Below are 24,127 nucleotides of genomic sequence, written 5' to 3' on the forward strand. Positions count from 1 at the left end.
CAGATGGCATAGCTTAACAAAGTCATTAAAAACATGTGTGGGGTCACTGATTATTGTTCATGTATTCTTGCATATATTTCTCGCCTTTTCCCAGTGGTCTGAATAAGTCTCTAAATCTGTTGCTTTTTTAGAAATAAGTTACTAAGAGGGTCTGAAAAGTCACAACATTGCGTAAAGGCAGCAATAGCTCGTGTCAGTGTCACCTCACATTCGTTGTGTTGCATTTGAATTTGAACACTTGACAATTCAAATGATATAGCCTATAATGCATGATGCATACATGTAATGATTTCATTTGTAATGACAAATTTCTCTCCTGTCCCAGAATTGTCCTGCTGTATCTTTGAGTCCCAGGTGCAATTTTTATTTGTCTTGAGTGCGATTATGTTTAAATGTCCGCTGTGTAACATTTAGGACGATCTATTGGCAGAAATTAATATAATATTCACAGGTATGTTTTCATTAGTGTATAATCACCTGAAAATAAGAACTGTTGTGTTTTTGTTAGAATGAGATGTTTTTATCTACAAAGGGGGCAGGTACTCTTCCATGAAGTCCGCCATGTTGAACCACCATGTTTCTACAGTAGCCCAGAACGGACAAAGCAAACACTGGCTCTAGATATTGTTTGTCATGGTTTTTTTTTTTCAAGTTTCGTTGCCACTATAGTTTGGTTGCAATCTGCCTCTAAATCCTACACACTGGTCCTTTAAATTATTTTGATGACACTACATATAAACCTCCTTTTAATAATAGGAGTAATAAAATATGGATGTTTCCATGTGCCTATAATGTGCTGCGGAACTTGTCACGTTAAAATGTATACATACTTAACATGTTGGCACTGGCCTAGTTCAAGCAGATCTAATACTAAAGAAAGCTTAAGAATAAACAGGAATCAAATTTGTTCTTTGGTGTCAGCAGGTGAAAAATTCTGTATCACGGGGTGACCCAGTTACCAGCTTGTCTGACTTCTCTAGCACATTTAGCCTATGCTGCTTTTCTTATTAATATTAAATAATTAATGGAGACACATGAATTTTGCATATTTTTTGTTCATTAGGTGCTGTGAGATTTGGGGAGGGGAGGAGGCAGCAGTGCAGAAACCTTACAAGGCACAGTTTTAACAGGCAAAGACTTTCTCATATTGCTTCGTGCAAAAGCTCTCAAAAATGATGTCACCCTTTTTCAGAGGATGCCCCGGAGGGAGGTCACATGGGGTCAGTTCTCTGCAGCCAAAAGCTTGGCAGGGCTGGGATTTGGAATATGCCTGCTGCTTGTGCGATCCCATTTCCCGTCCTGGTAAGCCTTTCTCACAAGAGCCACGTCAGCTCACATCTCTTCATAGACTGCAAGTGCCTCCCCCTGCATTCACATCTGCTCTGTGTGTGTGTGCACAGGTTTATAAAAGGAGTCAGCATTCCCCCCTCAGACACAAACTGTAACATGTAGGCATTATTTTAAGTGAAAGTCTTCTAGTTTTTAATCACATCAACCACTGTGTGTGCAGGTGTTTTTATGACATAAATCCAGTTTAATAGAGAAGCACTGATTAAAAAAAAAGAAATGCCAATCACAGTTCACTTTCCCAGAGCCCAGAGTGGCTTCTTCAAACGGTTGTTTTGTCTGAAAACACAAGGATATACAATATAGAAAATACTGTATTTTAAATTACTTAAACAATTGCTGATAACTGGCCAAGTTATATTGTATTGAAGTCTCAGGTTTGCTAGCCTCAAAGTCAAAGAGTTTCCGAACCAGTGGAATAACTGATAAAGCGACTAATAGTTTCAGCTCTACATCATATTATGTGTTGATGTTGATTAGTAATCGGCTATATACAGGGGCAAGGACAATACTACGTCTACGATATACAGTACTACAATAAAATTAACTCCAAATGCCCTTAAGGCTGAAGGCTGCGTCTGCTAATTCAGATGTACCTCATTTATTATGACTATGCCCCAAAGTGCATTTTAAAATCACCCAATAATGAATCGAATCTAATTCAGTTTCACACAAAATTATCACCTTAACGTATTCAGTGCATTCTGAAAACAGTGCTTCCTTCAAATTGAGCAGTTTTTCTCTCTGTTGATGTTTTAATTCTCATACAGGAACATGGTGATTGCTACGTCTCTCGCTGCTAATTGGCGTTCAGCCTAGTATGACGTGACTTTGCAGCAGTTAATTTTGATTGTGTTAGCAGTAACTGTGTTTACATTGTTTACCATTCGTAGGTTTTAATTACCAACTTGATGATGCTGTACATTGTACATTGGTATTTCTTTCATTAATCTAATGCAATAGCATTAAGTTCAGTACACAAACTCAGTAGCCATGATTCACACTCCATAAACCCTTTTCACAGCCGACATTATGACTTGCTGAGGCAGGTTAAGTACACTGAGATGTCAAAATGTCTGTTACCATAATTACAAAGCCTTCTATAGTGCAGTATTTAGAGAATCATATATGAGGCAACAACAATTTACTTTATCTCTGTTCCCTATGTTCACCTTTTGGACAATTTGGCCACAGCTCCTTATCTTTTATCCTTAAACTCTCCACTTACATCTCCCTTTTATCCTCCTCATCTTCCGCTATTGTCATTCTCATATATCCCTTAAATTAGTCTTCTTCCTTGTCTTACAAATCTGCTTCCTTAAAACCTCCCTACACCTCCTTTCTCCTCCTCCTCTCATCTCCCACCTTCTCCTCATTTCTAGCCCTGTCTGTGTATAAGTGGGTCACAGACTACAGCTGTGCTAAAAGCCTAGTCTGGGAAGAGGAGCTTCTCTAAATAAAACACTATATGATCAACGTTCTCTGGGGTCCCTCATCATACATACATAAAGCTAAGAAAGATGGAGAGAAGAGGGGAAAGAGTTCAAGAGGGAGAGATAATGTATATGCAGCTTGATTAAGTGGCTTTCTGGCCTTGTTGGCTCCGTGTAGATAGAAAGCAATTTCCACTTGCATGTTCTATATACATATAGCCTAAAGTATATATAGGCCACATCAAAGCTTTTAATCACAAACAAATGCTTCAATGAAAGCACTCAAGATAGTTTCACATAGTTTATCATGTGATCTGCATGTTTGTACTTTTGATCTATGTGAAACTTAAAGAGCATAAAGTATGTGCAGTAAAGTACAGTGAAGTACTGTGTGTAGTGAAGTACTGTGTGCAGTTTAGTACTGTGTGCAGTGAAGTACTGTGTGTACTGTGTGTACTGTGTGTAGTGAAGTACTGTGTGTACTGTGTGTACTGTGTGCAGTTTAGTACTGTGTGCAGTGAAGTACTGTGTGTACTGTGTGTACTGTGTGTAGTGAAGTACTGTGTGTACTGTGTGTACTGTGTGTACTGTGTGTAGTGAAGTCCTGTGTGTAGTGAAGTACTGTGTGTACTGTGTGTACTGTGTGTAGTGAAGTCCTGTGTGTAGTGAAGTACTGTGTGTACTGTGTGCAGTGAAGTACTGTGTGTACTGTGTGTACTGTGTGTAGTGAAGTACTGTGTGTACTGTGTGTACTGTGTGTACTGTGTGTAGTGAAGTACTGTGTGTACTGTGTGTACTGTGTGTAGTGAAGTACTGTGTGTATTGTGTGTACTGTGTGTACTGTGTGTAGTGAAGTACTGTGTGTAGTGAAGTACTGTGTGTACTGTGTGCAGTGAAGTACTGTGTGTACTATGTGTACTGTGTGTACTGTGTGCAGTGAAGTACTGTGTGTAGTGAAGTACTGTGTGTACTGTGTGTACTGTGTGCAGTTTAGTACTGTGTGCAGTGAAGTACTGTGTGTAGTGAAGTACTGTGTGCAGTTTAGTACTGTGTGCAGTGAAGTACTGTGTGTACTGTGTGCAGTGAAGTACTGTGTGTACTGTGTGCAGTGAAGTACTGTGTGTAGTGAAGTACTGTGTGTACTGTGTGTACTGTGTGCAGTTTAGTACTGTGTGTAGTGAAGTAGTGTGAATTCCGTTCTGCCACCAGAAGTTGGTTTCAGTTAAACATTCTGTTGCTATAGCAACACCTACTGACACAGTTCCATAGCTAGCAATTTAACTGACAGTTTCATCCATCGTTTTGACAGATCACAGAGACCAAGCAAATATTGACAGGCCTCTTTTATCTACTCCCCAAATGCTGTTGTAGGAGCTATAGCTATTATTATTGTTGATTTGTGATCAGTTTATTGCCTGGCTAGGCATTATATTAGCTATATTAGGCTAATGTATTGCTAATACAACATTCTAGGTAACTGTGTGTTATTCATACTGTGTGTTAACATACGCATTACTGTGTTATACTAAAGATGGGGATTTCTTTCACTGGTAATACTTTGTTTCTTTCTGGCATGAAGGATAAACTTGAAGGACAAAGTTCACATCAGTTTACTTTTACTAATACAGTTATAAGTACCATCCTCATAAAATGAAGCCCACTGACTTTGGTTATAGTCTGACTTTCCCTCTAGCGCCACCATGAGGTTGATATTTGTGGTTCAGAGTGAAGTTTTTGACTAGTATTGGCTGGATTGCTGTGAAATCTGCTAGAGAGTTGCAGGGTCCCTAGAGGATAAATTGTAATGACTTTGGAGATCCTCCACTACCAATTTCCACTTAATATGTGAAATAGCTTGACATCTACTGGAGGGTTTGGCACAAAGTTTAGTACAGACATTCACGGTTCTCTGACAAGCTGTGCTAATGACTTTGCTGATCCCCTGACTTCCTTTAGCACCACCAGCAGGTTGAAATATGTGGTTCTAAGTTAAATGTCTGCAGACTCTTGCTAAAATGGCTTTGGTGTAACTCTTGGTTTTGGTACCTTTTCTGATTTGTAATCATCATCAGTGAACTTGTTGTCTAATGATGTTTTCACAGTTTCACAACTGCTCCCAGTAAAAACTAAAGACCCACTCTGTCTCCCACCTTCATTGGTGTGCTCACCTTGGGGCACGGCTGTACACCTACACAAATAGTGAGGGCACAACACTGAATGTACAGAATATCTGGGATTCCTCACACAGGTACAATAAGTTTTACAGAATACAGTTTAAACGTTTTTTTTCTCACCTGATTTACTTTATCTACATCCCACTCGGTGACTACATTAAGTGAATAGTGAAAGTAATAGTCTTCTAATTATAAATGTAGAACACTGTAATATGGCTTTTCTGGACCACAGTCCAGTACCTCTACCTGGCAATTACACCTTTTATTTTACCCATGTTAGAAGCACTGGTTACATGCAGTAACAGTGTAGACAATGTCATTTATCCCACTAAGTCAAGCCACAATGCTGTCCACAGCTTGTTTTGGTTCAATTATATTATGGGCAGTTGAATGTACAGCATTTTTGTCACATTAGGGGCAACATATTAGCTTTTATGCAAGTGCATTTTGCTGGCATTGTTCTGCACCGCTTACCTTATGAACATCTATATGTGAACATTTAAATAAAAAAACATGTAATACTGTGAAATTGTGGTTTATTATCTTCTTTATTTGTCCATAGTGCAGCACTTATAAGAAGTCTGCAGAATTCCTAAATCTAACGCCCTCTAGTGTCACTGAAAGCTGGTACTGGCTGTCCCTTTTGCAGAAGAGTGGAAACATTAATTGCATTTAAAATCAATATATATAATTATAATCAAAGCTTTAAAAAAAAGTTGATATTGTTCTACTGCAACCACAAAGTCCTCCACTCTGTACTGAAACTCTGACTTTTTATAAGGCTAAAAAAAATAGAGCAGTTTCCATTTTGAGGCAATAGGGACACCATGTGGAAAGCATCTGCTATTCCAATAAAATGAGCCACCATATGTTGACCGGGCCAAGAGGAAAACACCTGAAGGAGCTCGATAATCTAATCTGAGGTCCAGGTACAACAGAGTCTGTGGGGAGACCGGTTCACACCACTGATCCACATAAGAAGCAGCTTTAGATCAGACTGCTCCATTTGGATCAAACGCTGTGGGAATATGAATATGTGACACACAGCAAATATCTATTGATGACCATGAGAACAATAATTACAAAAGTGATGACTTATGAGGAAATTGCTGAATGATCTTTAAATCTATACACAGAAAGGTTTGATGTTGAAGAATCGCTAACGGAGCCGGCGAAAAATGCCAAGCGGAAATTTCTGTAGCTTAATGAAGAAATCCTAAAAGGTCACTTACACAGATGATGGCATTCACATTATACATTTTATCATCTGATGCATTTAATAAGATGGTGCAGATGTCTTTGACTTTCTACTGAACGGAACATAATCAGCAACTTTATCTTGACTTTTTAACCACAAGTTAATTAGTGTTTTATACAGACTGAATGTTAATATATATGAGCCCTTTTGTTTGTGTAACGAGTCAAATAGCTGGCCAGTGTTGATTTATACACACAAGTTAGGGAGTGCATAGTAAAGGACTCAAAGAAAAAATAGTTATATCAGAACACATAATTCCAATAGGCCTCTAATATTTATTCCTTGTAGTTCCCTCTCCTTCACAGTTGAAGCATCTGGTACTGCCACGACTGGATCGCCGCCACAATTTCATTCATGAAAGCTTTCTGTGTCAGTAGTGGAAAAGAACCGGCTCAATCCAATTAGCACCATTAAAGAGACGCCATGAAAAGAATCTGGGACTACGTGTAACCTCAGGGATTAGAGACCTGCTGTCCCCATGCGACTTAGGTCATGGCGAGGAGGAGCTGCCCTTGGTTCTGAAAACTGTGTTACACGTACAGCTGTACGAACTGGTGTTTTTTAGTGAATAGACAGAGTTTTTACACATTTTTCAACATAGTTTTCTCACCAGTAAAAAAACAATATAAAATGACATCATTAACTTGCATTAACATTAATGACTTGCTGGTTTCAAAGAATTTGAAACTGTAACACACCGACTGTCATAGATAACATAAATACCACAGATAAAGAGTATAGTTAATTCAATAAAGTTAAAGGACCAGTGTGTAGAATTTAGTGGCACCTAGTAGTGAAGTTGCAGATTACAAGCATTTGAATACCACTCGACCCCCTATCTAGAGCCAGTGTTTGGTTTGTCTGTTCTGGGCTACTGTAGAAACATAGATAACATAGATAAAAACTGATCATTCTAAGGTAACAAAAACACGTTGCTATAGTCAGGTGATTATACACTAATGAAAACATTCCTATGAATATTATATTTAATTTCTGCCAATAGATCCTCCTAAATGTCACACACTGGACCTTCAAAGCATATGATGATTTCACATCACTTAACTGTTTAGGTTATCAAATGTCAGAAAATATGAAAATGGGCCATTTCAAATTCCCTGAGGTGAAATTTAGATAACGAGCAAATTGTGACATTTATTTACCTCTTTGCATAATAAACACCTTAACCAACTCGTCTGTTACCAAAATTGCTGCCGATTAATTTCATGGCAACGTACTCATCATTTCAGCTCCAGTCTGTGTTAATATGAGGAATGCCATCCAACATTAGTTTCCTGTTTACCTCCCTAAATGTAGCGGGACAAACTACATTCTTTGCAATATATAACACTTCAAATCTACCATCAGAATACAAAAAGATTACTTACGATTTCAATATATCATATATTAACTACATCAGTATAATGTAGATACATAATCTAGTCTTTAAGGGCAAACTATGTCCTTGGCTGGAGACATTTAACAACAAAACTTGTGAATTCACAGCGTGTTATTTTGGACTTTCAGGCTGAGTTTTATTGTGTAATTGTCTCGTACCGTTTCTTAATCAGATGTACTCAGCCTAGACCTTTGATTGATCTTTTCTGTCTCTCTACAGCTCTACTGTCTTACCTCATCTGAGGGAACGAACAGTACGTCAAAAACAGTTCAGACTGTCCAGGCTTGGATAGTGACTCATTCTGGCAGCTCCTCTGGTATCAATTACAGCCCGTAATCAATGGAAATACTAACTAGCTGCCAAATATCAGTCAGTTCTAATTTGCTTCACCTCATGTGCACCTCGTTTCTTAATATCTTCTAATACTGAGCTATTTCTTTTAGTTAACAAAACTACCACTTTTTGCCTTTATTTGTTATTTTGAAAATCAAAAAAAAGTGTAAAATGTATAGAGAGCTTATTATTAATAATAGACTTTTCATTTCTGGTGAATATGAAGAGAAACAGCACTGAAACCAACACATGAAGGCACATGGAAATGATCCTGTCTACCTGCGTCCCTCTCGCCTGTCGTGTCCTTTCCTAATTATATGTTTACCCACCAGTTGTTGAATGTTTGCAAGCTTCTGTTCCACAAACAACTCCATCCATTCACTATGAGACAATGGCAGGGTGATCTAATAGAATTAAAGTAGACAGTCTCACGCTGAAATAGATCACCACCTTAGTCCTCTGCAACCTCTAGGCTAACTATTTTTAATCCCATTGACGCAGTTGGAGACCAGGCTACTTAGAGGGATTAGTTGAGGAGCCTGGTGAGTTTATAAATGGATGTAAAGGAAGGGATCAGGTAAGGAATCAACACAAGAAGATCCAGCACTACAGCGTGTTGGTCAGATCCAGACACCTCCTGCTGAGGCTGCAGCACACCCAACGACGGACTGAGACCAAGACCAGCTTGTTGCCTTCGCCTTCAGCATCCACGCGTCTAAGCAAGATAACCATGGAGTCTGTGGCCCAGACAGTGACTGCCACTGCTGCCTTCGACCGAGAATCTTTCCACAGGAGAGCCATGAGAGCAACCCCCAGAGGAGCGTCGTCTCATTTTGTGGGGAGCTCGATTATGATCCTCTCCTCATTTGCGGTCTCCACTTTAGCTATGAACTGTGGGAAGAAGATCCAGGAGTCTAGAAACAAACCCAACATGAACTAGCAACGATGGACAGATGGATACGCTTTTATTTTTTTTAGTTCACCTTTGTTAAGTTGGGCAAGTCAATTAAATATATTTTTTTCTGATCATGTGATGTACACCCCTTCTTAGCTGCCTTTTGTGTTCCTGTGGGAAAATGTGGAAGTTTCTTGTGTGTTAAAGTGTGAAAAACCTGAAGAAAAACCCTGAAGAGTCCGAAGAGGATGAAGCTCTCAGGGGAAGTGAGACAGATCAACAACAAAAGAACACTGATGTGATTTCTGAGGACAAGCAAGATCTGGATAGAATCTCAAGATCTATCCATGGGACACCAAACATGCTTTGTTGGGTTATTACAGTTTAAAGTGTTGTATTTTAAGCGGGGAACAGTATGCAGTAATACCATAAAACCTCATTCTCCTTTTTACCTCATACTTGTAGTGAGTAGTCTGAGCATGTGTGATTGTAACACTGAAAATAACAGAAAAGAAGGAAATCCTTTAGAGGTTTTAGTTCAAAGTGATGTCTGTTGGTAGTTCAGGGACAGTTATTTAAATATGACCTCTTCTTGTAGTATACATCAACACTGTAAAGACAGAGAATAGTGAAGATAAACCTTTATTTAAAAGAAAAGCAGCTGGGTATTGAACCTCAATAAGCTTTGTGTTGAAAACTGTCATGTAGTGAAAGCTCATTTAAATTTACTCTTAATTTTTTGATGAGACAGTTTCTGATTTTAATCATAATTTAAGACTGTGTTTTATTTAGAAAATGCTCTTGTATGGTTGTTTGTTTTCAGAAAAAATCTAACTATTTTATTTTTTGATTGTTTTTAAATTATAAGTCGTGGTCTTTAACAATGTGATTGCTGTACATAAAGAGACTATGATTTAATATGTGGAAGAAGCTGTGCTGAGTGGTTTTCATTTTGCAGCATTTGTTCATGTCAGCCGTCAGAACGTGGTCATGGTTGTTGTTGTGGCTCATAACGGTTCATGTGAAACACCGACAATGCTTTTCAAACCTCTGGTGTATTTTGTCTTGTCACCACCAGCAGGCAGTGTTGGCATTAAAGACTGCAACACTTTCCAGCAATGCCTTTTTGATTCTTTCACGGGTATGGTGTAGAATTTTAAAACAAAGTCTCTTCAGGAGCAAAACAGGAGTTTTAAACATTATTTTTATGTATAAAAAAACAGGTACAAATAGGACAAATAAAGCCAGATATTAATTTAGGTCTGCATTGGTGATACAAATGTCACACGTGTTTCAATGTTTGATCAAAGTCCATCCACATCTGTGCTGAACACTCAACAGCTGTGTATGAAAATATCACAGAGTTGGTGGTTTCCTGTGTGTGTGTGTGTGTGTGTGTGTGTGTGGTGTGTGTGTGTGTGTCCTCTACTGTGTTGTCTTCAGAGTGTGTCGAGACTCTTCAGCCTCCGATCGGTGAAGAAGCGGTGTGTCTGGTGGGTCGGGTTTTGGTCGTTACTTCCAGCTGATGCACTAAAGTAGGACAACATGGACTTGTTGTTCTTCCTTTGTGCCGCCTTCTCCCCATCCTCATCATCATCATCCCTGAGGACAGATTTTAAAATAAATAAATAAATAACAAGACTGATTTGTGTGATTGTTACACTGTGGTTAGCACTTGTTTCTTAAAGTCAAATGATTTGCACAGACATTAAGCGTGACCTGGAAATCAAAGGGGTTGTGGTTTTCACACATCTACACATGGAAGTATTTTTATTAACAGAGAGGCAGACACACAACAAAGTAGTTTTCAAAAATCATTTCTGTCAAGTTTTTTGGCTTCTATAACCTTGGAAAAAGGCTGGAAAATATTTTAATGCTTTTAGAAAATTCTTGTGCCAAATACTTGTTAATAAATAGCAGAGAAGATCATTTTCTCAGGGCAGAATCAAGAGGAAACTAATCATGTTTTAATGCTGGATTTTGGAAGGCTCTTTACCAGTGGACAGTCACACCCTTGCTGTCCATCAGGGTCTGGGCAGTGCTCCAGCTAAATCGAACAAACTGCGGGTAACCGAACACTGGGTCCAGGTACTTCAGGAGCCACGCTTTAGTCTTGGGATCTGAAAACACGGGAAAAGAAATCGGTCTTAGTATCAGTTTATCTACATCCATAGATAACTGTCTTGTTTAGGTAAAGTTACCAGTGACACAAATAAAAGTGCACTTAAAAATGCTGATTTCATTCATTTAATAAGTATTGTTAAAAACATAGATGTCGTTATGGGAGGATCATAACAGCAGTCTTACCGTTGGGGTATCCTGAGCCGTAATCTGTATCCACACCTCCAAGGTCCTCAGAAAAATTCCAGCCCTTTACAACACGGTCCCTGGCTACCTGAAAAAATCAGCCCATAGCTTTAGAAAAACTACTGACTAATGTTAAACAAAGTTTACAGAACAATGTCAACGATGAGCTTGTCAGCAGCAGAAAATGTTAGTTCTATAATCCTAAATTAGGGCCCCTGAAATAACCTGACAACTATGACTACATGTTTGCACATGACGCACTGGTAGAGTTGTGAAATTTGAATTAAAGAAGAAATACAAGAGGTTATCCACTCATCTCTCTCAGTGGTCTGGACACACTGCCTCAGTGTGTGTGAGTGTGTGAGCGTGTTTATGTGTCGCAGAACCTCCCGCTTTTTATTTCTGCACCCGTGTTAACAGGTTAGAGCAGCCACACTGTCCACCTGAGCATCGTGGCTGCAGTGCATTTCACACTTGTAAGATAAGGCGGGCAGCAGCAGAATAAACACCATTTTATGTGGAGGCAAAGGCTTACACATTGTTTACACATCTGGCCCCAGTGTTCACTGAGTGGATTAAATAAACTGACACTGAAGCCCCCATTCAGTCAAGGGCTGAGTGTAATTTACTCACACTAAAGCAATGGCAATATTTAACAATGATTTGGACATATCAGCTCAATAATTGCTAACCAACATAAAAATTAACGTAGCTGAATTCAACTTATAAAAACTACATTTTACACTAAATGGTCGCACAAGTTTGGACAACTGGATTGAGAATCGCACTCCAGTTGTTTTTTTAAATACATGAAAATGAATCCATCTTGCAATAAATATGTATTGTATGTTCAAATGCACTTCCTTTACACAAAGCCAAAGACATGTGAAACAAAACAAACACTCGCTTCACTATTTTCCCACAACAGAACTGACTTCTTTCAATAAAGACTCAAGGTAACGTTACAGCCTTCTGTAGGTTCAGTAATATGAGGCTAACAAACTAATAATCAGGAATGTGAATGGCATAAGAAAGATACTGAGATCCAGTCGGCGGTCACTAACCTTCGCACAGATACTGGCTGCACTGACGATGGGGAAGAGGGAGTCAGCCTTTGGCCTCACAGTCACCTCGATACCAGGGAACAGCTTGGAGAGTTTGTCCTCATACTTGTCTGCTGGGCCAACTGTGTCCACAAATACCTGCATAAAACCAGGGAGGTTTGCTAGTTTGTGTGGGTCTGCCTAAAGAAGACCTTGAACTGACTGAATGAAACAAGTACGTATTGTGAAATTCAAATGTTTCATTGAAAGGCACTAGAAAGTGTACGGCTAAATTACGTACAGGAACTAAATTGAGGCATGTGTAGTGTGTTCAGGCACAGCAGAAAGTATGACCCTGACACTTTTATATTCATTCCTGTTTACATACCTCTTTGAGCTGTACTCCATTGTCTAAGGCATACTGTACTAGACCGATTGCTGTATCATGTGAAAGGGCATTCAGGTTGTATTTTGTCCTAACAAAAGCAAGACATTTTATTAGGGTGGGAATAAAAAACACTGTTTATTAAAAAAAAAAAAAAGGAGGTCTGTGGGAGCATGACACTGTATGAGTGAAATACCTCTGTAACATGCTGGTGGAGATGGTGTTTGGTGAGAGAATCTGCAGAGCCCAGCCGACATAACTTTTGGCTTCATCCAGTTTTTCAAAAAGATTCTCTCTCTCTGCCTCTGTTAGAGTCTTTGAATCTGATATGGGAGTGACAAAGTGCATGAATTTGTTTTAAAATGCAAGAATGTAATATTACTGAGGGTGCAATGAAGAATTTTATTTGGCGCTGTGGAACCGATTAATACGTTTATTTATTTGCTTACAGTACTGTTAACTACTTGAATAAAGGAGAGGTGAACTAGCTAAACATTTTCTTCAGTAAGATAGCAGTGAAAATGAGTCATGCTGAAACATCTACCTGCACAGAGGTAGACCAACCACATTACCTGCCACTTTCGAGTCCTTCAGCTCCTGTTTTTTGGAAACTGGACAGAAACATATTCCATACACCATCGGTCCTGAATCACAAAACATGAATACAGTAAGTCTGTAAACAATGCAGCGAGTGCTAAAACAAACACTTAAACGCAGTGAATCAAACCAATATCTCCATAATGAATTATGGATGACTGCAACATAAGATTAGAGGTTACCCAGCACAGGGCCCCTGCCTGCCTCGTCAATGCCCAGACAGCAGTCCTCAGTCCGGCACACATCAGGGATCTGAGAGGCCAGCCTGCAGCTCACAGAGTTGTCTCTTTCAAAGGGGCCGAGGTCCATGACAGCTGGCTGCAGAGGACCACAGACACAAATATTAAATGTTTTAAATGTGTGTAATGGCGTTCAAGTCTTACTCGTTGTACAACTCTGTGTTTTGGCCCTAAAAACAAAGTTAGCACTCCTGACAGCCTGCCTCGGTAGGACCCACAGAGCTGTTAGCTAGCTCCTGCCTGCATTACAATCCCCTTACAGACGAACTCAAATGTGATTTTACCAGAATATAAAGATGTTTTCTGACTACATTACAAGTTGAGGCTGTTGCCAGAAATGATTAAAGTCCCACATATCGCGATGAGTCTGAGTAAAGCTCATTCTTACCTCCGTGTTGTGTTTGTTGTGTTTCTGCTGCAGGTTTGGCGCCCCTGGAGTGACGTCACGCGCTACTTCTTCTTCGGGTGTTAATGGCGGCAGAGAAACCAGCTCATGGGCGCATTACCGCCACCTACTGGACTGCGTGCGTTGTCGGGAAAAACAACAAAAACAAAGAAAACTAAACCACTAAATTCTCTCTGTTATTCTTAAATAATGAATTCAAATGTTTTGTACTCTCTGTGATTTCTTTCCGAGTAGATTCTCCAGTGTATATTATTGTGTCCCTCCTTTAATGCTGATAACAACTCCCTGCTTACTTTATCATATTTGCTGCAGTCTATTAATGCTTGCCGATAATATGTGTGAGTGTATGATTTAATCCTATATGTCCTATTCTCAGACGGGTAATGAATACACACCCTACTATTTCGTCTTCAATGTTTTTAGATGTATAACAACCACTAGTTGGTCTGGAAATTCAGAAAGAAAGAGAGATGTGTATAAAAAAAAAGACTAATTAACAGGTAAGTCTTTTTTTTTACATGTATTACTTTAAGTCTGATGCGTGCATAGCCTGTAACATGTCAGTACTCAGACCCTTTCCAAGTAGAAGTAGCAATACCACAATACTCAGGAAATAGTAAAAGTAGCCTGTACAAGCAAATTAAGTATCTAAAGTCAAAGTGATTTGACAGAATATATGCGAGTATAATTAATTAAGTATAATTCAGAGTATTATTCTCTATTTCATATTATTGAATTGATGTTGGAAATGTATCAGCAAGTAAACAGCATGTTAATGTTGCATCTGGTCAAGAGGGAGTAATTTGAACTGTTTAAATACTGATGATTAGATAAATCTGTTCCAGTATATCATATTTTAACAGATGATTTTATGCTTTGTGTATAAAATCCTAATCTGAAAAGTAACTCCCAATTACAACTGTCAAATAAATATATTCTAATGGAGTTGCTAAAATGTATTATATTTCCCTTATAAAGTGGAGAGTAGCCTAAGTGAAGTCAGATGAAGCAGAAATACTCCAATAAAATTGTACCTAAATATTGATGATTGAGTAAATGTACCTGTTACTTTCCATCACTGGTAATCCCAACAGCTGGATTTTTTTCAAACAAACAACAATCCTTACTTGTGATTTACTCGTCTTAACCTTGTCTTTACTGTTTGTTTTGTATTCATTTATCAGGGACAGATCATATCAATCAGAATGTCATTCCTTGCCACATATGAAATGTCTGTACCTGCAAGATGAAAAGTTGGACATATATTCATATATATATATATTACAAAAGTTACATAAAACAGATCAGTCCTCAGAGCAAAAATAAGTTACCACTGACATCTTCAGACCTTTACATTTGTGTTGATATTTCTTCATGTTCCCAAACACATTTGCACAAAGTAACACACAATGATGTCCCCCTGCTACAGGGCCCTTAAGGATCTGAGGCCTTGATGTGAGCTTTGCACAGCTGGTAACACTGACCGTCCCTGTAAACAGATAAAAACTGCTTATTTCTAACTTCTTTCACCAAAACCTTCACATCTATTATGAATCCAGATGTGTCTATATCTTATTTTCCATTTTCTAATATTTTCTCCCTTACTGTTTACTGCAATTAAAGGTTTATTTCTAGTATTTGCAATAAGCCAAAGAGGTTGGCATCAAGCTGGAATCACAGCAGTTATTGTCCTTGTTTTATATTTTCATCAGACTAGTTAATTTCTTTTCCTACCTCACTATCTCTTTTCTTTTCTTACTCTCAATATGATTCTAACAGTGTTTGTATATCACCTGATTAGTTGAAGGAATCCAAGTGCCACCGTAAATAAAGTGGAGTTTGTGTAATTGATGGTATTTTCTCAAAGATTAACAGATTAATTAATCTCACCTATTAATTTTGGATATTTATTTATTTTGCAAAAAAAATCCCCACGTGTATCACCCTCTTTGCTTTGCATCCCCCTCAAACATAATGCCACTGCAATGAACTTGACATTTCGATGTTGGATGCCCTCTGAATGGGTTTTAACAGCAGCTGACTGTGGAGGCAGGGAGGGAGCCTCAGGTGGAGAGAAGAGGGCAAAAGGGAAAGGAAAGGAAAAGCCATATACAAAAGTCCAAGTGTATGCTGGTTTCTGAGCTGAAATTGGCCTTGTCTCTGGCTCTTTACACCCACCCCTTCTCTCTCTTTCTGTCCCTCTCCCTCGCTGAATGGCTCTCTTTGTCTTTCTCAGTAACACGCAGTCCCCAGCCGATTAAATGTGGGGAATTAGTAGTCAATTTTAGCCTACCACACACACAAACACACTAAACAGCTTAGGTTGGTGGGGCACTGATTGTGTTGTTATTACAGTTCACACGTCAGCAGCGTGTTTTTAATTTATTTTTTGTCACCCTTCACTTACTACCGCTCCACATGTTATCACTGAACCATCGCTGCTGCATGAAATAACGCTCTTACACAGGATTTTTTTTTTTTTTTTTATAAATAAATTGATTTAATAGATGACAACAATAATATTTCAACATTGCTTTTCTTGTATGGAAGCAAAATACTCAAGTGAATGTATAGCAAACACTTTACAAAACTATCCAGAATTATACAAAATGGAAGAAGCAAAGGTGTGACACACAATGCATTATTACTTACATAAAAAATAATAACTACATGGTAAGAGGGTCAGTATAAAATGATAAAGTATGCATCACATAATAAAGGTGAAGCCTGTGGTAATGACCATTATTCACATTGCTGAAGAGGAAGAGGGCTATTTGGGCACAATATAGGAAAAACCTGTAAAGACGAAAAAAACATGCTTTTGGCCTAAATGCAGTGCAGAACAGTCGTACATGTGATTCTAATCCTTAAGTAGGACCCAAAGCTGGCCAATTATCTGAAGAGATTTGGCTGAGACTTTGTACTTATAGATTTTAACTCAGTTATTGGATAAATCAGATGTGAATCAGCAAAATGTTAGGCACTTAAAAAGCAAAATAAAAAGAAGAAGAAGAAGAAGAAAAAGAAGAAGAAGAGGAAGAAGAAGACCAAAGTGGAGGTTTACTGCTGTGAAGTTTTGAATACCTTCAGCATTATTTTATCAGGTATCCAGAGTCGTATTTCTCCTTTGCTATTGGCACAAAATGAATAGAGTTGAGGTAAGTTTTCCGAGACTGAGCGATAAGCTGAAATACATCTTTAAGAGCTCTCTTTCCCTCTCGTTTTCCTATTTTTCCCCTTAAATGCTTAATTCTTCAGTTCAGTGAAGTCAATGTAATGAAGGGACAGAAATACAGAGTGTGCTATCTACAAAGAAAACAAAAAAAAGGTTGCAACTATCCTTTTCTGGCCACGAAAAAAACAACTCCAGGGAACATCTTGTTGACACAAAACGTGCTTTTCCCAAAGCAGTGGTGCAGATGTATTAGTGTAATATCAAATCAGTCACAATAAAGTTACACCCTAGGATATCAACAACAACAATAAACTTACTACTCATATAAAATAACACAATAACATCAAAAACATCTGCTTTAGTTTGGTTAATAAAATCTGATTACGTCAGTCTAACCCCGTCGTCTCTGGGTCAAATCACTCATCCAATGCAACATTGTTCACTCTCAGTGTCTCATTCATTTACCGTATACACACTTGCTGTACATCCCAACCTATAAATTTATGATGGCACACGTTTGTTAAAGTTTATTTAATTTTTGATTGGCTGTTGACTTCACACTTTACACTTTGTGTGAGTTTGTGGCTGTTTTTTGTTTTTTTAAACTGTGTAAGGCCCCCCGTGGATGCGTCTTGCATTATATTGGCTAAAAAAGTAAAAACCTCTAATATAACATCAATATGGCACGGGCACACACACACACACACACACACACACACACACACACACACACACACATACACACACATATACATACACGCTCACATATTTGCACACCGTCAGACACACAGATCCACTCACACACTTCCCATATTTCCCTCTGCTCAGCTGGTCTCCCTCAAGGTCTTGTGAGTGTGGTGTAAACAGGCTGCTCCCAGTGTGTGGGGCTGTGAGAGGGGGCCACGCTGGAGGGGTCTCCTATGGTAGTGTACAGAGGCCTCTGTGTAGGGCCCATGTAGGAGAAGGCTGAGTACAGCCCCGGGGCCTGGCTGGAGTGGGCATAGTACGCCCCAGGGGCCTGGTGCTCTCCGTACTCAAACTGAGCCCTGGAAGCGAGCGAGGGGAAAGCGGAGCCATAATGAGGGAGGCTGAGCGGGGTGTAAGTGACGTGGGTGCCTGAGGAGGGAGAGGACGAGGCCTCGGCGTAGTGGCTCCCGGACGCAGACTCGCTCTTGATCTGGGCCTTGGAGGGGTCGGAGGAAGACGGAGAAGCTTGAGGCTGCTGCTGCTGTTTGGAGAGCCAGGCGGAGTGCCCACTAGCAGCTGCCAGGGCGTAGGCGTAAGACGAGGCAGAGGATCCAGCTGTGGGGGCCCCGGTTGCACTCTGCGGGTGGCCGTTTGGAGGAAGGTACTGGTCAAACTCGTTTACATCAAACGGCTCAATGTTGGACATCACCTCGTGGCTGATCTCGCCAATGTCCATGGTGCCAAAGTCGATGTGGGGTTTAGCACTCGATGATGATGGACCACCGGATGCTCCTTCAGCTCCCACCCCAAGGGCTCCCCTGGACCCCCCTGATCCTCCAGCCGCTCCTGCTGCCCCCTCCCTCTTGGCATCTGATAGTTTCCCAGACTGGAGCTCTGTCTTTGGGGTGGTGGGGGGCGTGGGTGGGCTGTGACCCTGACCTAGAGGAAAGAGAAGGAAAGGACAGCATGGTCAGGTGAACTGTGACATTCAAAGTTTCGTTTTGTCTGCTTTTGGTGTTCTTTAGGTCTCGTGGGTCTAATTGTTTTTTATGTTCCCCCTTTTTCTTGATCAAATATCTGATATTATGATCATTGTGTCCAGATTCAGAACCTGTGCGCCACCTACCAGCAGGATGGTGGTGGTGATGGTGGTGGTGGTGCAGGTCACCCAGGGGAGACCCAGCCCCGCCATTGTGCTCCAGATGCAGAGTCTTGTAATGTGATTGGGAGTGGCTGGCCTCCCCTTCCCCCTGGCTATCGGACTCACTAGCAGGCGCTAGTTTACCGTTTTTGCGTCTCCGGGGCTGGTACTTGTACTCTGGGTAGTCCTTCTTGTGCTGCTTCCTCAGCCTCTCCGCCTCCTCGATGAATGGCCTCTTGTCGTTCTCGTTCAGCAGCCTGGGGGGAGAAAAACAAGGAGCGATTTTAGTCTGACACGCCGCCTGAGTTAATGTGAAAGTATGTCCTTAGCATGTGAAAATTATCAATAATGTCGAATTCAACCCCGTGCGTAATTGGTAAATATGCCTACAGGAAATTAAGAGGGTGAAACTCGCCATTTAGGCTGATTTAAATAAAGTTTGAGTAAAAATTATATATAGTACACATTATACATTATACATGAGATTAAAGAAACACCACATTGATTTCTGCTTCTGTGTGTTTTCTATGTTTACAATCAACAATTTGAGCTTATAATTTGCCCACTTTTACATTTGAGTTCAGCATCTACATCCCCACGTATCCTTTACGCACACAGGAAATGTGCCACTGTATGGCCACGCTGTTCCCTTTTCTGAGACAACCACCCCATACAAACCTCCACAGTTTGCCCAGGGTCTTGCTGAGCTCCGCGTTGTGCAGGTGGGGGTACTGATCGGCCAGCTTCCTCCTCGCCGCCTGTGCCCACACCATGAAGGCGTTCATGGGCCTCTTTACGTGGGGTTTAGCTTTGTTTCCGTTGTTTACGCGCACCGGCATTGGCACAAGTGTCCAGTCATATCCGTCCAGCACCTGGCTGACCGCCTCCCTGATGCCGATCGGGAAGCGATCTTCCTCTTCTTCTGATTTGGCTCCGGATCTGCCTCCATCGTCCCCGCTGCCGTCCGCGACACAGAGCGCGGCGAGCTGCTGCGGCGGCCCGGTCAGAGGTGAGTCCTGGCCGGGTGGCGCTCCAGGTTGAGTCGGTGACAGTGAGTGACCATCGTCTGACCCTCCGGGACTCAGTTCCGCCTCAGACAGGCTGTGCTCCTCGCCGGACATTTTGTTTTGCGTTCCACTAATGACAAGACAGCCCTCGAATGCAAAAAAGTTTTCAATTGGAGTCCAAACTATTCAATGTAATTAAATCGTTTTAATTGAATAAGACTCTGCGACGATCCCAGTTATTGCTGACTCTTCTCAGGCAAAGCCATACTGCTGCGTAAAAGTGTCCAAATCCTTTCCACCGCTGGCTGGAAATCAGTTTCTGCAATAGCAGTTAAACCTAAAAAAAAAAAATAAAAATCACAGAGAGTATAACATAAACATTTCAGTACTAATAAAGTCCACAAATTAAAACCATTTTATATTTTTTGTTTTCCTGTGAATCAAACATGCCTCTGTTTACTTCAAGCTAAACAGGTTAAGAGATTTAGCGGACTGGACGTGACCATAAAGCGAGCAAAACACCGTCTCTAGCCAATAATAATAATGGCCTCATAATAATGATATCTGGACGAAAGAACCGCATCCACAAAAAAATATAATCCGCAGACAGAATATTTTCATCAAAGCTTAATTAACGCTAAACCTCGTTTAATAAAAAAAACCAATGAGAACACAAGTGGCACATAAATACCGATATGAAATATTCCCTTTTATCATATCAATTTAGTTTTAAAGAAATTACATAACTTACCAGTTTAGATGTCCAGTGGTTCAACATGGGAGTGTGTGTGGCTGACTGTAGAGCCGATGAATGGCTGCTCTGTGTGGCAACACCGGAGCTTAAAGAGCGCCTTGTGAGAAGGACTGGGAGAAAAAAAATGTGATTGAAAGTGGAAAACATTCCCAGAGAGGCAGCATTCCAGCACACAGTCAGCCCCGCCCCCTCCGCGCCGCGCCGCACTCCGATTGGCCCTTTAATTTCCCCGCTGCTCTCTGGTTGGACGGGAGCAACACACTGTTAATGCCCGTCTGTCCGTCACTGCAACATTTCCAACGGAGAAGAGGTGAAATCTTATGAGAGTGGCTTAAATGACTCTACAGTGCGCCCATTTAGAGGCAGGAGAAGGCCAGCTTTGTTGGGACATGTTGACATGTTATATCAAACAAATAAACAATCATGGGGAGAGTTATTGCCTCCTGTGGTCACGTTTCTAAAAAAAAACTAAAAACGTCCCGCCTGAATTGTAAAGTTCAGCTCTTAAATAACCGGATTCAGTTTGATACAGGAAATAAAGCTCACAATTTGTAGTTACGATCTTCATAATAATATTAATAATAATAATAAAAATCTTGTAAAACTCAAGCAGAAAGACACAAGTTAAGTTAATGAATACTGGGTCTTATTTTTACAAGAAAAGAAAAAAATCATTAATCAGTTATTGGGAAAGGCTATAATTGGGTTAATGATCAATAATATCTCCATAATAAAATATTTTAAAAACAAACAAAATATAAGTAAACAGTTAGTCAGTTCACTCTGCCAACCTGTTTAATGAAATCATCAATCAATTAATTTTTAAAGAAGGTTTTATTTAGTAAAAATTGGTTCAGCCAAAGTGCGCAAACGCACTGCATCACTACAAAATGATTCAGCCCTTACTCACATGTTTGTGTAAAGTTCTGAGGAGATTTGATTCTGAAAAGACCCCCTTTTTCCTTCATTCAGGGTTTTCAGGTTTAGTGGCACAGCTGGTCTATTGAAGACGGATCTACACAACAATGTACTTTAAAGCGACACATCGTGCATTTTTATTTTCAAATGTCATCAAACACAAGACCACTTTTACTAAATACAATGTTTGTAATAGCTGCCCAACATCTGTTTACTTAAAAACAACGCTTTGGCCTGTGTCTTTTAGGGTCTAATTCATTTTCCCTGAACACTTGCCAACCAGCCTCTCTTTCGACCACGCCCACGATGGTGATGTCACACAGATACAAATGACCGTTGAGTGACAAGTTGCAAGATTTTAAGATAAAAAAAAAAATGTTTCCATTAGAAGTGAAATGGTAAAACAATGCGATGCTTGAATGTCCTACTTTTACTGAACTCATCCTCCCGATAAGTCAGTGTTTAGAAACCTCGAGTTTGACTTTAAAGACCATATCAACATTAAATTTAAGGTTCATATCTAAAACTCAGATCGATGTGGAATTATTTAATTCATGTGGCTAATACCAGAATTAATTTATCAATAGTCAAATCTAATAATCCAATCAAGCTGTTTCCTGGATAGAAATTGGCCGCATGAAGGCTGAAAACATAAAAAGATATGAAAACAGTAAGTTGGCTCGTTCAGCCTCACTAATGAAAAGTCAATCAATAGTCTATAATCAGTCAGTCTGAGACTTCTGTCTTTCCCCGTGTTGGTTTTCTGTGCGTAAAACAAGGCCGCAGCAGTGAAATAACCTATTTCATTTCCACTACATGCTTGTTGGCCATGATTTGTGCCGTTAAAGCATGGCCTGATGGGAAGGAAGAGAATCGACTTCGGCAGCATCTGATGCGCACCCGGACACACACACACACACACACAAAATGAATGCAACAATAACCCCTGTGTGTCCGTTGCTTCTCATGTTGAGCCCGGCTCTCGGTTTTCTCCCTCTCTCTCTCTCCTCTCTCTTTGCTCTCTTTGTCTCCATCTCAGGTGAATTGTAGCCATGTGATCAAACGCCCAAGCCTCTATCCATTAACCCTCGTAAATGAAAAAATGGGGAACAAAAAGCAGTTTTGTGCTGCAAACATGGAAAAAATTGATAACAGAGAGCGATGTGTGCGTCTTTCTCCCCTTATGTCCGAGCATAGACACTAGTCGCGCACACATAGAAAATACTTTGCAGCAGACGGGACACATGGATCTCTCTCTGTTTCACCCACTGCGACACTTTTCTGTCTCTAAACACTCTCCACGGCACCTGGATTTGGGCCTCGGAGGTGCTGATGGTAGGGGAGGGGAGGGGAAGGGAGGGGGAGGCTGTGTTTGGGGATGAAGGGTTGGTGGTGGTGATAGTGGTGGTGGTGGGGGTGGGGGACACCTTCATGCTGCACCCCACCGACCAACCAGCTACAGTGGGATCCTGCATGAGGCCTCCGAGGCTTGTGAAGTGAGTGGTTTTTTTTTTTCTGACTGTATTAGCCGACATGAGTTGGTGGTGGTGGTGGTGGGGGGTTATGCTTGTTGTTTTGCAGGAAAGTGTTTTTAAAAAGTGCGTGTCGTTTCTGCAGCTTGTTGGGTTTGTACAGACCGGAGGGCTGGAGGAAGCTGCGGTTTTACGGAGAGTGTTTAGTTAGTGCAGCTGGATGTGCATGGCCCCCCAGGGAGTCTGCCAGACACAGCAAGGTGGTTTTTTAATATATCGTCAGTATCTCCTTCGCTGCACAATGTAATCATTTAGATTTCCCTCTTAATATTTAGTCAATATTGGATTTAATTTGTGGCATGCTGAGTTAAAAACTGCCTTTGTATAAACTACAGTCTTCTGCGACTTATTAATAATTTCCGCAGAAGGCATTAGGTGCATTTATATGGTTGTAGTAATATTGAATTTAACAATTCTGTGACATTATGATGTCCTGTAGCCTTTCTGTTGAGTTGATTCAGAGCCGAATTGTGGAGAACTAAACTGTGTTTCACTTCCTGTGGTGTTTACTTTATAATTACCTACTGACACATTTCTATTTCGCTTTCTTTCACGTTTTATTTTACAATTAAGCTTATAGTGGTTCTGTTTAATTTTAATTAGTTTTTAATTAGTCGATGACATTGGAAATGAAAGAAAGAGATTTATAAAGTTAATGGTGATGGATGCTCTGTAAGGATGAAAACAGCTTTCTATATGTAGACATATTGTTGGCCAATACAATTTCTATTCAGGCAAAATTATTTTTTCATAATTATTTGCGCTCAAAAAGCTAAATGATCAAATGTTTTGAACTATGACAAAATTATCTGAGAACTTTAAAAATAAATATTTTGTTTCCTCAAACTGAGTTTCATGTTATGAAACGCAACAATCAAATCGTTAACTGTTTAAGCTTTCCATTGTATTTTATATGCGTTTATATTTTATTACTATTATTATTGTGCTTATAATGTAGTTTAAAATCGTTAAAACCTTTTAATAATCGAACAAACTGAAGAAAGAAAAGCGTCGTGGCCTTTAAAATAGGCCCGATGTTTAATGCAGAAAATGTTAAAAATTCACTGCTTTTTCACACAATAAAATATGTTTATTTCAAC

The 24,127-nt window shown here is 40.0% G+C and overlaps 2 protein-coding genes across 3 annotated transcripts; both read right to left on the reverse strand.

Moving 5' to 3' along the window:
• Nucleotides 1-10,022: 10,022 nt before the first annotated feature.
• On the reverse strand, nucleotides 10,023-13,896 carry rnaseh2a (ribonuclease H2, subunit A). The gene is made up of 9 exons (XM_051383741.1): nucleotides 13,796-13,896; nucleotides 13,351-13,486; nucleotides 13,144-13,215; nucleotides 12,768-12,894; nucleotides 12,575-12,662; nucleotides 12,208-12,345; nucleotides 11,144-11,231; nucleotides 10,833-10,956; nucleotides 10,023-10,438 (listed from the first exon to the last, which is right to left on the reverse strand). The coding sequence occupies exons 2-9, from the start codon at nucleotides 13,475-13,477 to the stop codon at nucleotides 10,276-10,278; spliced, it is 927 nt and encodes a 308-aa protein (XP_051239701.1). The 5' UTR covers nucleotides 13,478-13,486; nucleotides 13,796-13,896; the 3' UTR covers nucleotides 10,023-10,275.
• Nucleotides 13,897-14,940: 1,044 nt separating this feature from the next.
• LOC127354091 (transcription factor Sox-10) lies at nucleotides 14,941-20,696 on the reverse strand. Of its 2 annotated transcripts, none has more exons than XM_051383740.1 (4): nucleotides 20,575-20,696; nucleotides 19,495-20,160; nucleotides 18,961-19,073; nucleotides 14,941-18,614 (listed from the first exon to the last, which is right to left on the reverse strand). In XM_051383740.1, the coding sequence occupies exons 2-4, from the start codon at nucleotides 19,935-19,937 to the stop codon at nucleotides 17,827-17,829; spliced, it is 1,344 nt and encodes a 447-aa protein (XP_051239700.1). In that variant the 5' UTR covers nucleotides 19,938-20,160; nucleotides 20,575-20,696; the 3' UTR covers nucleotides 14,941-17,826. The 2 variants fall into 2 exon arrangements, with proteins under 2 accessions (XP_051239700.1, XP_051239697.1); XM_051383737.1 differs by having other exon boundaries at nucleotides 18,802-19,073.
• Between the last annotated feature and the right edge of the window lie 3,431 nt (nucleotides 20,697-24,127).

This window comes from Dicentrarchus labrax, unplaced genomic scaffold, assembly GCF_905237075.1.
Source record: "Dicentrarchus labrax unplaced genomic scaffold, dlabrax2021, whole genome shotgun sequence".
NCBI classification, from domain to species: Eukaryota; Metazoa; Chordata; class Actinopteri; family Moronidae; genus Dicentrarchus; species Dicentrarchus labrax.